The sequence below is a fragment of the Habropoda laboriosa genome, unplaced genomic scaffold (genome assembly GCF_001263275.1).
Source record: "Habropoda laboriosa isolate 0110345459 unplaced genomic scaffold, ASM126327v1 scaffold486, whole genome shotgun sequence".
Lineage (NCBI taxonomy): Eukaryota > Metazoa > Arthropoda > Insecta > Hymenoptera > Apidae > Habropoda > Habropoda laboriosa.
In genome coordinates, this window is record NW_017100724.1 from 367,057 (window position 1) to 385,166 (window position 18,110).

At 37.4% G+C, this 18,110-nt stretch overlaps 1 protein-coding gene across 1 annotated transcript in view; it reads right to left on the bottom strand.

Annotated features, from left to right (window-relative positions):
- Positions 1-18,110, bottom strand: part of LOC108577056 (GTP-binding protein RAD) — an 80,746-nt gene that overhangs the window by 2,212 nt on the left and 60,424 nt on the right. Inside the window, exon 4 of the mRNA XM_017940151.1 lies at positions 181-263. Within this exon, the coding sequence (XP_017795640.1) occupies positions 181-263 (83 nt within the window). The remainder of the gene's footprint in view (positions 1-180; positions 264-18,110) is intronic.

An 18,110-nucleotide genomic window follows, 5' to 3' on the forward strand; every position in this document is an offset into this window, starting at 1 on the left:
CATCCCCCGAAGCACAGACAAATCATCAGAATTCCGCGATTTCGTAAAATTATCTCGCGCAAAAGACGCGGTAAAACCAGTAGACGGAGTAATCTTAGGCTGGGAAAGAGGCGTTAAACTCGTTTGAAAAAAAGCGGCTACCACGAAGGCGCGGGGGGGAACAAGGAAGTGGCTGCTTACCTTGGGATTCGCGATGCTCAGGAATCTCAGCTCGCTCTCCTCGCCGTTCAGCATGACGAAAACAGATTGCTCGCTGGGTACGTCTGAAACAAAGAGGGAGAGAAAGCAGATGAGTGACGTGGCGCTTCGCAAAGCCGCTCAAAGAGCGTCACTGAAAGAAGGCTGACGGATAAAGGGGAACACTGTTGCGTGGAGGGGGATGGAATGGAAGGGCGAAGGGAGCAACACTCGTCTTTCATTTGCTGCCTCATTTATTTTCCCCTGTACCATCCCCTTCGATACCACACGAACAACGACGTATCTAGAGAGAAAGAAAGAGATGGCAAGTGTTGCGTCACAGCGGCGAAGGAAGATTCGCGACGATTGGATGCCTCTCGCGTTAGGTTAACGATACGAGGGATAGTTAGGCGACGAGTCACAACTGTGAGGAACAACCTTAAATGGTGAAGAGGGGGTTTTTCCGGGTCCGAGTTCGGTACAACATCTACTATACATCGGTGCTAGAAAGTGAACGCCAAAATTCCATCTGGCTGGCTACAGCTGATATGGGGTTCCTCCCCGAGGTGCGGCGCGTCCACTTGGACGCTGAAAGCCAACACTGGTTGTGAGGAACAACCTTTTCTCGCAGCGAGGAAAAATGGAAAGTCGAATTTGTTAATGGAAAAATTACTAATTTGTGGGAGGAAATTATTTTATTTCGTTTTCTGAAAGTTGGTTTTATCGTATTGTCTATACTGGAACCTTTTCGAAAATTATTTCGTAGATTCGCATACCGTGAAGAAAAATATTTTTGAAAAATAACTGAAGGATAATGAATTCCTCGTCGCTGAATTAGAAGAAATCTCGTTTCACAAGATTAAAAATGAAATAAAATTGACGATTTTTAGTACATAGAAAATCTGTGAGCCTGTATTGTTTTTATCGTATTATTTATTCAGGAACCACGTGTCCTTTTCGAAAATTGTTTCGTAGATTCACATATCATGCAGAACGAAAATTCTTGAAAAATAACCGAAGGATCGCCAAGTTGAAGGAAAAAGTGAAATTGACCATTTTTGGCCCGTCCAAAGTTGAGTCGTCGACTTAATCAAAAATTAAGGTATTAAAGAAGAGGAAAAATTGCTAATCGGCTAAGTCTAAGACGTCGTAAAACAGTTACAGTTTTAATTGACTTGACGAAGCAATAGAAAGCACGCGCGTAGAAGAGGGAAATTATGAAATCGAGCCGACGTGAATAAATGAGCGGGCAAAATGGAGATGAAATTGTTACAGTGACGGCCACCTGACACGATGGCCGAGCACAGCGTAATCACGACTCTCTAAATGCGTCCACGCGTCGACTACCATCCTGAAGAACGTTTGCGTCTTCCTATCTCCGTATCGAAACCGTAACATTGACGATGTCGGTCGTTCGAGGGGTGGATCGTCGATTTTCTGGCTCGATTCTTCGGGGATTTTCGAGTGAAAGCCTTTCAAATCTTTAATCTTCTCCGGGGTGTCTTTTCACGCGTAATCTAAAGCTTGGATCATCGATGTTTCGTCACCGTTGCTCCGAGAAAAAGCTCCCGTTATGACGAGGAAAAGAAATTCTTTTCAACGAGAGAAACGTTGAATGTTCGTACTGAACGAAAATTGGGCTGTCGGTAATTATTAACTTGTTAACTCTGTTCACCTCTCTAAGTTTATAATTCAAAATGAGCAAGAGCTAGGACCAATTACTTCCTTTCCATTCTTCCTTAACGTTCAACGCAATTAAGGATCAATAATTCCTCGATAAATAAATTATTCTGTTCTAAATATCGGCTAACAAATGACGAGTTAACTCGTCGTACACAGTTGACAGATACAAATACACGTGTTTAGCTAACCATACTCCCACACTCGGTCAAACGACTGGTTCTCAATTTTATACGTCATTTTTTGTCACTATTATCTAAAGTCTATTTTCTGCGTTGCTTCTGTGATGGTATAACACTTGATAATAAGTTCAATAGCAATATATTTTATAACAATAACTATAAACACACGTAAAAAGAAATAATGGTAATTTGATCAACGCTCTCTAAATATATCTCGCAATAAATTCTCACGTACGCACTGATATCAATAACAACGCGCTTCTACTGTTTTACTCCCTGTTTCCCTGTATGATCCGCTCGTTTTCCAAATCTCGAGACGATTCGACAAACACACTACATTCACGCCATCACTCACAACTTATTATTAAACCTTTTCTGCGTTGCTTCCTATTGAATTTAGGCAATAAATTGAAATATGTAGTAATTAAATTACAGAACAATTCTGTATTTTACACGCAAGAAAGGCACGTTACTAGAGCTCAAGAAGAAGCGAAGAAGAAAAAAAGAAAATATCAACGTCCACTCATGCTAAACAGATGGTTACTATGTCCTCGCAATAATCCAACATTTCCTGCATTAAATTGACAATCACCTCTACTCCTTCCAGAAAAATATACTCGTTACTTCAATACCAGTCGTTTAACCGGCTGCGATAGGAATAGGTAGCCGAGCGGTTAGTGTCAAAACTCTAATAGGTGTTCAAATGGAAGGTAAGACGAGTGTAACGAAATAAAATCAGTCAGACGGAGGAAAAGGAAGGCGCGGCAAAGAGGAGGAGGGTAGACGATGAACAGACGCGGTGGCTGTATGATATATGTACGTATTATAGCACGGGCCAGCACAAAATTAACCAGCGCTATTTCTGTCCGGCTGTTCCTGCACTTTTCTTTTTTACACCTTCCTGGAAACTGACGTGTTCGTTTCGCTTCGCTCCTCGCGCGTTTCCACGCGCTCCGCGCTTTTCTTTCCTCCCTCGCGATCCTCTCTTTCTCGTTCTTTCGTTTTTATTTCGAACAGACGCGGTCTTCCAGCGGTGGTCCGCCGTGTGTCTTGGCCTCGATCCCGATTTCACGGCAAAATTATCGCACGAAACTTGACATCGGCCCCGATTTTTCTTCCCCAACGACCGCTTTATTTCCCCGTTCGAACGTACCGCGTTTCTCGGGAAACGGGGAGACGTTAAACGAGAGTTTGCTGGCTCGTGGAACAGTTCGATAATAAATGGACGTTTCGACGGTGATAACGTGACGTTTCTACGGAAATCACTTCTAGTTTGCGCTCCAGTTGAATCTTCTCAGTGACGCGTTTGTCCGTGGAAGATAATTGCGAGTCACGCCAGTCGAGGAATTGTCTGTTACGTAGGAAATTGTTGGAAGGAATTTTTGTGAATTACTCGAATACGGGAAAAATGAATTTTGGAATTTTTTCAAGTTAAATTTTTTATATAGGTAGGATGGAAAATGTTTCGTGCTTTACCGAGGGTTTTAATGGATTTTCTTTTTGTCAGAAAGTATTGCAATATTTTATCAATACGATTCACCGGATTACTTTAACAGAAAGAAGTGTAGAAGTTGAAAAAAGCAATTAATTTCTGAATACGAAATTTATCGTTTTCGATAGAAACACGCAATATGTTTTCTACCATAGTTATTGCGCCATTTTTCAACTTATATCCCATATGGTAAATTAAAAAATATCGTCCACCGTTAAAGTGATTGATATTTCAATAAAATTAATAAACAGTGTAATTGACATTTTCAACAACGAAGACTTATAATAACCTGGCGCTTCTTTCTCTGAAATTCTCAATTTCCCGTCAACTTATTATTTCCCCTTTAATTAAAAACGAAAATGAAAACGGCGAGGGGAGTCGGTAACAGCGTTAATAGGATTATGAAAAATATCTCCGGTGAAATTGAAAATGGTCGAATATTCGATGCCGAAGACAGCGTTGGTTAGGTGTCTCGTCCCATTTTTCCACCTGTAATGCAATAATGTCGTAAGTTCCGAAACGACGTTGCAAACGAACGAGAAGAGAGTACATCCTGACCTTTCTGGCTAACTTGAAAGTTTCTTAACTCGGTGGCGCACTTGACCGAAGGGAGAGGAAAAAATGTCTGGCAAACTCGATACCAAGAGCGTGACGAAGTTCCCCCGAAAAATTTTTAGGAGAACGATAAAACGAAAAGTGGCAACTAACGAGCTTATCCACTTTTTCACGTTTTCACGTGGAAATCTTTGCATCTTTCTTTCTGCTTGGGATGCTCTTCACGAACAATCTCTGTGGAATTGTGTGATATTAATCTAGAAAATTAGACTCGAGTTATTTTTACTAATTTTTAAAATATTGAATTTTCTGAGACTTTCGTGAAATTTCTTATTTCTAAAAATATTTTAGACTTTCCCTTCCTTTCTGCTTGGGATGCTCTTCACGAACAATCTCTGTGGAATTGTGTAAAAATAAGCTAGGAGATTATTGCATTGTTTCGCGGAATGGTAAACTAATTTCAAAAATTTTGAATTTTTTTAGAAATTCGTGAAATTGCTTATTTCTAGAAATATTTCAGATTTTTCTGAAAAAAAACCATTGTGAAATGCAATCTAGGTAGGGAACATCCACAAAGACACATAAACAAGGCGGCGAGCACGCATGAAATTTGCATATTTACGAAGACAGTTATTCCGGAAATTTCACCGTACAAAGAATGCAATTACGCGGACCAGTATCAAAGTAAATCGCGATACTGCTCCACGCAACGTGGATTGCGTTAAAACTTTCAGGAAAAAGCACAAAGAGACTGTAAGTGCAATTAATATTAATCGATATTTGAAAAGAAATTTCTGCCATCTGAAGGTCTTTTAAATAGATTTTCAAACTCCCCGAACTTGTATGAAAACGCGTTAAAATCTGATATCTGATAAAACTGATAACATATAAATTTCAATATTTTAAAATATTTAAATCGTATTCCACATACCTTTATGAGAATTTCGTTTTTTAAACATTCCTTATGAATTATTACACATTTAACACAAACACCTTTCTTTTTAATCCAATAAATTTACAGAAAAAGAGAATTTTAATCAATAAAAAACGGGTCAAAATTAAATTCAAGATTGCAAAAGTTTCGTTACTGTGACTTGCTAATAACCCAACAAATTTATAGAAAACAACGTTTTCAATTGATAAAAAGAGCGAGATTAAATTCCAATAAATACACCGAAAAAAAATATGCGTAAATTCGAGATTGCCAAAGATTCGCTACTAAATCGAACCGTTTACACGACACAGAAATTAACGAAAGAGGACTAACAGTATACCAGCTGTACGGTTGATCCTTGCCCTATCGGTGACACTTTGTCCCGGACAAAACTACACGTATTGCATAATACCGTACAATATGCCAAGATCCAGTTACCGTAACCATATGTAAATCGAATTCAAACTTGTGCAACTCCCATCGACAGTGATACGACAATATTCTTGGAACGATGTTACCCGGCTGTGTTCCAGCACAAGCAGGAGTCCTATCGTTGAACGGTTCAAGTTTCTCGCGTCCTATAAACCAAGGCCTGTAGAAGATATCTTCGGTTTCGATTGAAAATTAGCGAAAGTTGCAACGTGTGTATAAGGGCGTTGCTCGTCGCTGGATGTAGGCGGTGAACTTAGAGCAGGAAGAAGGTTATGAGGTTGTGACGTCAAAGATGGAGCAATCTGTTTAGCTTCTATATTTACGATGGTATGTGCAGGGGAAATGAAGATGTAGAAGTGCCGGTGTCGAATGTACGAACGTAATTTTATCTGTTAAATGGACCACGATTTTCTCCGTTTACTTCGTACAAATATGAAACGAAAGAGGAACCCTCTGGTTGGCGAGAAAATAAAGAACAACGGTGACGGTGTTAAGGAAGACGTGAAAGTGAGAAAAGAACGTGGGGATAAATGGTGATTAAGAGAGGTAAAGATTTTCTTCCTACGGATATGCTTTCTTGAGGTATGAAACTTAACGAGAAGGTTCGATTTCTGCTATTGTGGCCAGTTTATGACATAAAGTAGCGATAACAAAAAGGATTTAAAAGTGAAGAACGAAAGCGAGGATAAATGGTGATTAAGGGAGGTAAACGTAAAATGGTATTTTCTATCTTTCTATCATTTCCTGTGTACCTAAACATACATCAGAAAACGAAGGAAAATTGATAGAAAATTAAGTACAAAATTTGATGTACTATGGTACTTGAAAAACACAGTGGAAGTTGTAATCTTTCCCTTGATAAAAAATTAATATCGGAAAGTGTATTAAAAGAGAAGAGAAATCCTCGGAAAAAAGATAAACTTCCATGCAAAAACGAACAAAAATTAATACAAAATCAAGTACAAAATAATATAATACAGTATAATCTTTCCCTTGATAAAATGAATCTAAAGAAAAGTATATACGTTAACAAGAAAAAGAAATCCCCAGAAGAAAAATAAAGTTAATCGAGAAACGGTATAAAGAAGAAAGATTTCTCCAATTTTAAAATTTCACTTTGAATTCCTCTATCATTCTGAAAATTTTCCATTCACCGGTCGAGTCAACGATTCGTTCACCGTGTTCGAACAGTCGTGATAACAGACACTACAAGTGTACACAGGGACAATGGCCCAGGGTCGAAATCCTCGAAATACGTAAACAGCAAAGGAGGCGGGGAGAAATCCGAAAAACAGGGCAGTCGTCGCGAAGAACGGGACCGTTCAGTCTCTAAGTGGATCGCGAAGGTTAATGACACCGTGGTCTTATTAAAAGCGTCGTATTTAAAGCGTGATATTAACGATTCCGTCGAGAACCTCGCCAGAGATTCGTGCATGATTTCACACTGTTTACTCGCCAGTTGCGTGTGTCTGTGTTCGTGTGTGTATGTGTGCGCGCGTATGATTTGTGTACATTAGCGAGCTGGTGTTAGCGCGTCTCGAGAACTAAACTGAAGACGTTCAGAGATGAAAAGGGTGGCTGTACGAGAGTGAGGTAAGGCATGATTCATGTTTTACGCCTTTTTTCTTTTATCTCCGCATCGTGAAATTCCGTTTGTTTCTTCGTTACCGATCACGTGTCAAATATTGTTACGTTGACGAGAAAATTTTCTAGCTCGATGCTGTTTTTCACGGTTTCGCTGTTGCGTAACGAATATCGGTGATTAATATTTGGTAATCCGATGGCGTGGAATTAGATTGACGATTAGGCGACAATAATTACGACCTAAAACGTTGCAACGTACCTATTGCTGATTTTCACGGAGATTCCGTTGAAACGTGATATTTGAAGCAACAAGAGAGAAATTGCGTTGGAATCTTTCTTTGTTTTTTACCCTCTCGAGTAATTGTACCTAATTGGTTCCTATCGCAATGAGAAACTTTCCAGCGGTAAGCTAATTCAATTTTAAGTAACGCTTTTATTCATTTTACCGTGCCATTTATATAACACGGTTTTCTGCACATTAGCCCCGGATATTCAATTAAATTATCTCGCTTATCGACAAACTTCGTTAATTACGATAATGTTTTTAAAATTAGGATGATGTTGTGCATCGTACGGGGCACTCTAAAATAATGCAGCTAAATTGGTCGATTGACAAAGTATTTAAGAAAAATTTAATTTATACTAGATTCGTAATCTTTAAAAATTATTAATAATAAAAAGAGAAATTTTTGTTATATTCGAATTTTCGTATTCGCGAATTTCCAACGAAATTTTCGTGTTTACTAATTTCGTAAGTTGCACACACTAAAATAATATAGCAAAATTAGTCGATTGACAAAGTATTTATTGGATTATGGGAGTTACTGGTTGTTAAATAATTAATAATCCTTGTTTTAAACTATAAACTTTTATTAGACGCAAGGAAGGTTCGCTTTTCTACTCGATGGTAAGAGCACTGTATACAGACTGAGAATGCTCCTACGCAACGCTCTAATATTGCCTACGACCCCCCTTTTGTCACGTATCATAAACATTTAGATCTTTACTAAACAGAGGTGGTAAGGCTAAACGGATTTCTCCGAACGTATACAAAAGTAATATATACTTCCTATCTAACTGACTGATAGATCTAACAGTATTTCAGAAAATTTTAATTTATACCGCACGTTTGAAAATGATCAACAATAAATAACGAAATTTTTGTTATATTCGAATTTTCGTATTCGCGAATTTCCAACGAAATTTTCGTGTTTACTAATTTCCCAAGTTTCACACTTCGGACAAACTTCCACAAATGTCCTGAAATTCTAAGAACTCTGGAACCTCAGGAACTTGGAGTAACTGCTCTTGGTCTTTAACGTTTACACGCTAAATTTCTCAGCTTGTTCTCGTGAACTTTTCCATTTGTCCAAGGGCCGACAAAGGGAGAGAGTTCCAATTACAAAATCCACCCAGCGAGAAACCACGAGAAAACATGTTGTCTATCTTTTGAATCGATCTCGTCGCGTGTGTTGTTGAAACGTCTGTGACTAAGGATCCATCGAAGCTTTCGGAGATTCCAGCTTCCCGCGAGGCAAGTGGCAAGTTCGTTCGAAAACCTGAACGAAACTTCGTTAGGCAAACGAGAAACTTGGGTTGGTAACGTATTTACTTTCCGGCTGATAGCGGATAACGTCTTCGAATGTACGAAATAAACTGTCTCGAAGCGCGGTAATGAGACGAGTTCTAGGAAAAAGTCCACGGACGTCCCGTTGTTCGCGAGATAAATTCTACAGGTAGTTTGATTGGTATTTTAATTCGGCTCGATCGAACTTCACGGAGGAAGTATCGAAGTCGCGTTAATTGAAACGGTACTTGACAATCTGCGAGATTGCATTGTTAAAAGGGTATTTCCTTCGTGTGTTTTGAATGGGTGATTAACGTGTTGCGTTGGTATTTCAATTTAGGTTAATCGAGTGTAACGAGATTTGAGAAAATTCGATATTTGTAATTTTACAAAAAGACGATAAGTTGAAGGTAAACTTTATTTTATTTACACGAATCTCAAGAAATGGGGAATTTAATAAACACTGCTCTTGACATTTAATAAATTAGATTTTCTCGAGTAACAAAAATTCGTCGACGAGTAACTTAATTAATACAGCAAAAATTTTGCAGAATGCAAAAATACGTATTTTAAAGAAAAGGTATTCAAACAGAAAGAATTACATGCACGTTACGTACATTCCATTAGAACTTCATTAACACCCTTTACACAATTACCGACATTCTTATCATAATTAAAATCTGCGTTTTCCGCAAGCTTGCTAACGCGAAAGTTTCCCAAAGGAAGCGAACAGTTTGCGATGCCATGGCTTGGAGCGTGTTTGAAAATAATCAAAGTTCTTAGCAAACAACTTGAGCATCAATTGAAAAACCGTTCCGCAGCTTTAGTTCACCTCTCGACTTAACACCGAACACCTTTCTTTCTTTCTCCCTGTCAGACTCTCTCGAAGGATAAAAACGAAGCTTAATCGAGCGTAAACAAGAGTTTGATCTACTTGAAAAAACTCGAACCGGGTGAAATTACGAAACAGCGAGCCATCGAATTATCGGGGCCCTGTCCAATTACCGAGGCCGCTCGATTCTACTTCTGGCGTGCTTGATAAAAACTTAACCAGACACGCGTTAAATCGATCCTTGCCTCGTTAGACGGATAGACTGCGGGGTCATCGTGCTATTACCCGTTTATTATGCACATGCACTTCATCGTGATCCACGAACACGCACGATTTGTTGCGCTGGCCGTTTGGGATTATAGCAGACAACCACGGACATTGTCGCTGCCGGACGTTTACGTATACATCTAATTTTGTTTAGGGGCGAGACCGACAATCGATTACGGGCGTATTAATCACTTTAACCCTTTCGTGACTAGGTGGGACGTACTTAGATGTCCACTTGAGTGCTCGGGGAGAAATTTATCTCCGTTTATAGTGTCCGTTGGAGATAGGATGATCGATAGGTAAATAAGAAATTCTTAATTTGTTAAGAAAAAAATTATTCGGTCGTTAAAGGGTTAAATTAGGTAATTGAAGAGTAGACGTGATAAAGGCTGTGTCGTTAAATTTTCGTCTTTTCTTGTGATATAAAATTCTTTTCTTTGTTCATTGCTAGGACTTTAAAATATTGAAATAAAAATACTCTGAGAGCGTGTAAAACATAGTGTCACATAGTGTAAAGCAAATTGATAATTTATTAGGAAAATATAATTCGGTCGTTAAAGGGTTAAACTGGATAATTGAAGAGTGGACGTGATAAAGTCTGTGAATGTCGTGAAATTTTCATCCTTTCTTGTAATATAAAATTCTCTTTTATTAATTAATAAGACTTTAAAATATTAAAATGAAAATACTGTAAAATTATATAGACATAAAAAGTTGTGTCAATGTTAATAAAATAAATGTGAAAGAAACTGTTAGAAAAGTCCAAAAAGCGAAGGCTTGAGTGGGCCATGTGTAGTCCTCTGCTGCGTTTCCCCCTCCTAGGGATAGTTCTGCCTCAAGGCTAAGGAAGGCCATATTGCCAAGGGGGTCCTCTTGACTAGTTTTTTCAGGAAGGACAGAATTGTATCAGCACTCGTGCAGTATAGTTCAAAATACAAGGATTCACTCTCTTTAACCGCCCACGTGTATATTTTATTCCACCGCTCACCACCGTTATCCTGACCGTTTTTACCTTACACTCCTGCGGTCCACATGCTCCCCTAACACTGTGTTGCTTCCGCACACTCAATAGCGACGAGGCACGTTATAAAGCTACGACGTGACACACAGGAACTTCGATCCAGTTAGGATCAGTCGTCCTTTGAGCCTGACTCTCCCGCCTCCACACGCCATGCCGTCACTCCGCCACCATGAAAATCCCAGGGTGACTGGTGCGCTCGCGGACCATGCAGAACTAGCCGTGAGATGAAAATTCTCTGACTTGCCAATCACATCGCCTCTCATCCCTAGACTCCGACAAATAAATTGGACAGTCTAAGGGCAGGTGAAACTCGAGGAACTCTTAAAGTCGAGGAAATCATGTCTCGAACGGTAAATCGCAACGCTCCGAGATAGGTAACGAAGACTAATCTAAACTCTAAACAGGTGAAGTAACAATGCTCTAAACTCTGAACTCTAAGCAACAAGTCAACTCGTTCCACAACGCTATCTCTGAAGAACTACCCAACGGAATAAATAAACTCTATCGAAGGAGGAAGCTGCGACGCTGGTTTGCAAACTTTGCAGCTTCGACCAATCTTCGTCACAAAGGAAGCGCTAATAAAGAAGTTTCAACTGATTTTTAAGAGACCTTTCCAGATCCTTTTCAAAACCAACTGTCATCGGAAGTTTCTTGTCGCTCTGTCCTGCGGTTACACGCTGCGCGAATTAAATTGCGAAGGAATGAACGAGAGACACCGTATTATTCGGTGTAATAATACTTTCACGGGACGTTATACTTGGAAATAACCAGATAGAATCTTTCGTAACCTTTGTCTAGGTGAAAAAATTATTTTAGTAAAATCTGGTCTATTACGGGGCTAGAACTATCGATTTCGCTGCTTTTTATAATTACGCTGGCACAGAGAATAGGCATTGCAGATGGAAATAAAGTGACGCTATGTATAATTTTAGATAATAGACGAAGACTGAATTAGAGAAATTTTTAATCGGAAATAAATTGATGCGGAGGGTAATTCGAGTCAGGAATTAACGAGATTGAAGTTAAAAATAAATTATGAAATTGTAACTTACTAAAAATGATGAAAAATAAATGATCGAATTATATATTATTTAAAACGATTAAAAATGAATTAAAATGTTTAGCACGTAGAATACGTAAATTATGAAATTGTAAACGATTAAAGATTATCCAAAATGAATTATGAAATTGTAAGTTATAAAAATTACTAAAAATTAATGATCAAATTATGAATTATTAAAAATAATGAATGATAAATTGAAATGTTTAAATATAGCACATAGAAGACCTAAATTATCGAATAGTAAATGATGAAAAAATATCCAAAATAAATTATGAAATTATAAATTATTAAAAATTACTAAAAATAAATTTGAAAGTTTAATATAGCACACAGAAGACCTAAATTCTTCAAAAACAAGAGGACCTCGTATTTATTATCAAAGAAGTAATCACATATCCTTATACTTCCTTCTTGCTATCTTTATACGCTTGTTTACCATTACACTCGTTACAAGAAATTCATTCTCCCAGTAATTTTCTCTAACGACGACATATTGTAATACGTATCTACACAGGAAGGAAGCAGTAAGAGAAATTTCGCAAGCGTCATTGCTGACAGAACGCAGCGATGCGAATAAGGAAAGGAGTCGTTATGGAAACGGTGTTCACTGGTAGAAATTCGTGGCTTGTCTAGTCGGCTTGCATTAGTCGATTGGATTTAATCCGTAATTTGGTCGGTCCTATGCCAAATGCACAGACTCGAGTACGTGTATTTTAATTAAATAAATCGAGCGTGTTAATGGTCGCGTGAATAAAAACCAATTACCACAAATTCGCGGAAGCAAATCGCGGGTAACTTATCTTGAACATTTCAAAAATTGAAAAAAAAAAAACTCATACGAAACAAAAACAGCTGAATTACGGTGATAAGCAAACGAGAAAAAGACACGTGACGACCTAAATTAAAAAAAGAAATTCTCAGACAGGAACCCAACGACGGTAATTGTAAGAAATAAATAAACGAAAAGGGCAGAGCGACGGCAGTAAGCGCGAAGGCAGTTGCAATTTCTAGTGGCAATCAAGACTCGACCTTTCTAGTTGCTTAAGCTACCAAGCGGAGGGTCTGCGAAAATAAACTCCTCCGTGTATCGCGGAACGATGAAAATTGCTAATAATTCATCCTGACGAGTCTCTATGAAACTAACCTCGATAATCCACCGCAACGAAAGAAACAAGAACCCCCACAATAATCACGTTAAACGTACCAATCTCCCGAGAAAAGACGTAACGCCGTCGCGTTAAAAGTTTCCACGTTGGAACGCGTGTAACCGCGAGGATGGCACATGGAAAATGTAGAGCAAAAGGCAACTTTTTCCGTAAGGGTGGAAAGGTCAGAAGTTCGTCTGCAGTCTTTGGAAAAGGCGAGAGAGTAAGGGACGAGGACAATTAATACTACGTCGTTACGAATAGACGAAAGACGACCTGGCGTTTATTTGCAAGATTCAGCACACGGTTTCTGACCTAAATCCTTACGGAGAGCTCGAAGAAACTGTTCGCCACTATAAATATCCGAGAGTGGGGAACGCGAAGGAGCAACGACGTACAGGCAATCTCGCGATAACGTCGCCCTGCAGTGAAATAGTTGGGCGAGGGAAGCGAGTGGGAGCCAGGTACGATCATGACGAAAAGCTGAGGCTGCTTCGCCAGGTGAATCGTGACGATATTTCACGTGGCCTGAACGGGGGACCCGTCTCTGCCTCCTCGACCCAGATTAACCTGCAGGTTCCTCTGTTGTTCGGGGCGTCGCGAGGGAAACGCGTTTCGGGCGTCGTCACGCCCCTAGGCGAGCTAACTTTGCGCTTTCGGGATGATAATTGGTCACGAAAATGCGAGATTCGCGATAACAGGTGGGATTGATCGGTAATAAGTCGAGTGCGAAGCGGGTAGTAGGAATTGTTCGGATTGTTTCAGGCCGACCGAGCGATCGAGTGAGATGTAGAGTTGGGTAGGAAACTTTGTGTAATTGGAAATTGTATTTTTTTTTTCTTTTTTTGGAATTTTTAGAGATAGAGGAAGGATGTGAATGTTGAAATTTTCCTAGGATTATATGGGGATATTTTCTGAATCTGATTACTATTTATACAGAGTTTCGTAATTTGCGTGGGACATTAGATCAGAGATTAATTCTCTCGAGGTGAATGATTCACTCCGAGGCTGAACTATTCTCGAGTGTATGTCATTTACAAGTGTGTTATACGCTTTTATAAGACTACATAAATTAGATTGGAGATAGTCGAGGGTCTAGAAACTTTTAGTTAAAAGTAAGTAGCATCGTTAGTGCTTAGAGAAGCTTCCTAGAAGTTTCTAAGTGATTTGAAGATTTAATAAAGGAACACTAAGCTATTTTTTGGTGTCAAATGTATTAGGAGATATTGGTAAATGTAAGATGTTACTTGTTAGTAAATTATTAAAAAGCTCGAATTTTAACAAATAAAAATTAACGTCATTTGAAGATATCGTGGAATATTTTATCTCGCGTGTACGACATAAGCGTGAACAACAGAATCTTCTCACAAACAAGCATCGATTTCAGTCAACACGAGTGTAAGTACTAGCACGCAGCAAAAGCCTTTTAACGTGTGAAACTGACCGTTCAATTGCTTGACAAAACTCCAAAAATTCTCCCATTTGTTTTCGCGTAGACGGCTTTACATACATTTTCCAATCATTCGATCTGTTTTCCCTCCGTGTCAAAATTTCGACGCGTTTCAGTAACGCGTCGACACGTATCTGCGTCAACCTCGAAATCTCCACCCTTTTGTAAAAAAAAAAAAAAAAAGGAAAGAGACGCTCACCTTGGTGAATTTCAAGGAAAAATTTCGTTTCATGATAAAAACCTTGCATTTCTCTCTGTCGAATCGAGAGAGATGATATTTTAAACATCCTTCGACCGAGATAAAAATGCACCAATCTCTCCTGCAATTAAACTTTAAAAACAGAACTGAATTTTTTCAGTGTAACATATATTTTTCCTTGGTAATTGCACTTTTTCGTGTAAAAATTCTAACGCATTTTAAATACACATGCTGAGTTTCGTGTTGGCGGAATATTGCAGCTCGAATAAATGAAATGATTCGTTAAAGAAAATAGAAAATTTAGCTGAATCGATTATTTTGTATAATTAATTTTCTTTCAATTTCTTGTACAAAAATTCTCGAGAAATCTCAGCAGAGAAGACTGAAATTTATCCGGTTAATTCAGAGAAAGGATTCATCACACTTTGCATGATTTTCTCCTAACAATTTTCTCGATTATCGATCCAACCTTGTGCTTCACTATACGTGGGCAAGTTGTTTGTGTAAGCTTCCTGTATTTCATTGTCGGCGCACATGTCACACCATTAGGGGAATGCGCTTTGAAGATTAACGTGGACGAACATATTCCTGCCATCAACATCCTCGTGATGCATAATCTTCGTCAGGTAGACGCCTTGTCTATGGACATTAGGATCAGACAATACTTTTCGTCGCGTGAAACGCAATATTTCATCGATCTTTAAGCCGTTTTTTCTTGGTAAGTTCCATCTCAAATTTAACGAGTTAATTTACGACTACAGTAAATTTCCTACAAGAGTCAGTAAGTTTGGATTCTACAAGTGACAGAATAGATGGTCCTACGCCTAGGTCTGCATCATTGCTGCGCCATGCTATCTCGCTCGCTGTCGGTCAAGCGTGTAACGCTACACCAGTCGGTTTCCTTTATTTCAATACGCGATGCACTGACTCTAGTATTTACTAAAATTCAAAAATTCTCGTATAAATTCCGATAATAGATTATTAATTACGGTAAACTACTGAGACGGTTTAATTTAGGGTGGGCATAGTGCACTCGTTCCAAATCAGCTCACAATACACAATAATAAATCAACTAACTACTTAACATACAATTCATGCAAATTCCTTGGATGGTAAATTATTAGTAAACAAAATTCAATATCAGAGAAAATATATGAAAAATACTGAAAGAAAAATTTCAAATTAATTTCAATTGCTCAAAGTCCTTCCAATATCCTAATCGACAAGTCTGAAGAACAACGATGACTAAAATTCAAATGTTTATTTCCATAAACCTTCAAAATAATTTAGAAATATTTTATTCGAAGCGGAGTATTCCAAGTCAGTATCGATAATTGAAGAAATTATTTGATTGTATTTAAAAGAACCGAAAGGAGAATATTTAAAGTCTGATATTAAATGTCTAGCAAGTACCAGTAATTGGTAAAATGATTTATATTTGTTTTAAAAGGAAAATTTCTAATAGGTATTAGTTAAAATGAATTGTTATTCAGTCTATTGTATTGAAATTCTAATTGATTCTAATGTATACAAGTGTTACAAGAAGGCTGAGTGTGTACAGGGTGGACACTGACTCTAGTATTTACTAAAATTCAAAAATTCTCGTATAAATTCCGAAAATAGATTATTAATTACGGTAAACTACTGAGACGGTTTAATTAAGGGTGGGCATGGTGCTGCTTTAGTTTGAAATGATTTATAAACACATAATTAACAGAGGAAAAACCGTGAAACGGCAAAACGTCTACATTCTAATTGTTATAACATGTAAACAGAACTTTAAATTTAGTGTAAACAGAAAAAATATATAATACAATTTATTTCACGGTATTGCAACAAATAAACGTTGAATCAATATTTAATTCGTATAAAAACAATTATTTAACGTAATAATTTTACCTTCACTATGGCTATTTTTAATCTACGACCACAGGTCAACCTGATTTCTAATCCTTACGAACTTTAAATTCAGTCTAAACTGAGAAAATATATAATACAATTTATTTCACGGTATTGCAACAAACAAACGTTGAATAGATTCTTAATTCGTATAGAAACATTTATTTAAAATAATAATTTCACCTTCACTATGGCTATTTTAAATTTACGACCAAGGGTCAACCTGATTTTTAATCCTCCGAACTTGATTTCACAACGAGAAAGTAATAAGATCGTTGAAACGTACTTATTTGTCAAAGAAACTTGCAAAAATGTATAAATAATAATATGTAATGTTTTAACAAATTTTTGGAAGTATAAATTAATAATAAAATTGTGAAAATTAATAAATTATACGTTATTATAACATTAATAGAATTATGACTAAACCGAAGTTCGAAGTCGAGTATTTAAAGTCTGATATTACGTGCCTAGCGAGTGCCGGTAATTGTTAAAATTTGTTTAATAATTAGTAATAGAAATTCTAATTGATTCTAATGTATACAAGTGTTACAAGAAGGCTGAGTGTGTACAGGGTGGACATAGACTAGCTAGTAGCCCCCGACCACTCTATTCACATCTCAGAACCTTCAGGTCAAAATACGCCGCGAAGTGTCTAGGGCCCAGTATAAAGGGTAAATGATTTCGCGGGACATCGGCGGGTCCTTATATACCTGCGGTACCCTCTCCCCAAAGTCATTAGCAAAATCGTCGGTTAGGTCAGGCGGGAAATTTTCGCGGGAGATTTTCGCGGGAGATTTCCGATATCGTAACACGGTATAATTTATCAATTTTCACAATTTTATTAAAAATTTATACTTCCGACAATTTGTTATAACATTGCATATAACAATTTATACGTTTTTACAATATTCTTCAATGGAAACATAGGTTTTAGCGTTCTCGTTACTTACTCGTGGTTAAATTAATTTCGTAGGGATTAAAAATCAGGTTGACCTGTGGTCGTAGATTAAAAATAACCATAGTACAGCTAAATTTATCGTGTTAAATAATTCTTCTTACACGAATGAAAAATGTATTCAACGTTTGCTTGTTACAATACCATGAAATAAATTATATTACACATTTTCTCTATTCACACTGAATTTAAAGATTATAACGATTAAAAATCAAGTTGACCTGTGGTCATTTATCAAGAATAATCATAATAAAGCTGAAATTATTGTGTTAAATAATTTTTTTAATACGAATTAGGAATTTATTCAACGTTTGCTTGTTACAATACCATGAAATAAATTATATTATACGTTTTCTATATTTACACTAAATTTATCGTTCTATTCTAACAAGCAAACGTTGAATAAATTCCTAATTCGTATTAAAAAAATTATTTAACACAATAATTTCAGCTTTATTATGATTATTCTTGATAAATGACCACAGGTCAACTTGATTTTTAATCGTTATAATCTTTAAATTCAGTGTGAATAGAGAAAATGTGTAATATAATTCATTTCACGACACTAAAACAAACAAACGTTGAATACATACAAATGTAACGATAGAAATTATTGCAATAATGCGTAATGCAATTGAAAAATTGAAAGAATCAAAAGAAAAAACGCGAATTC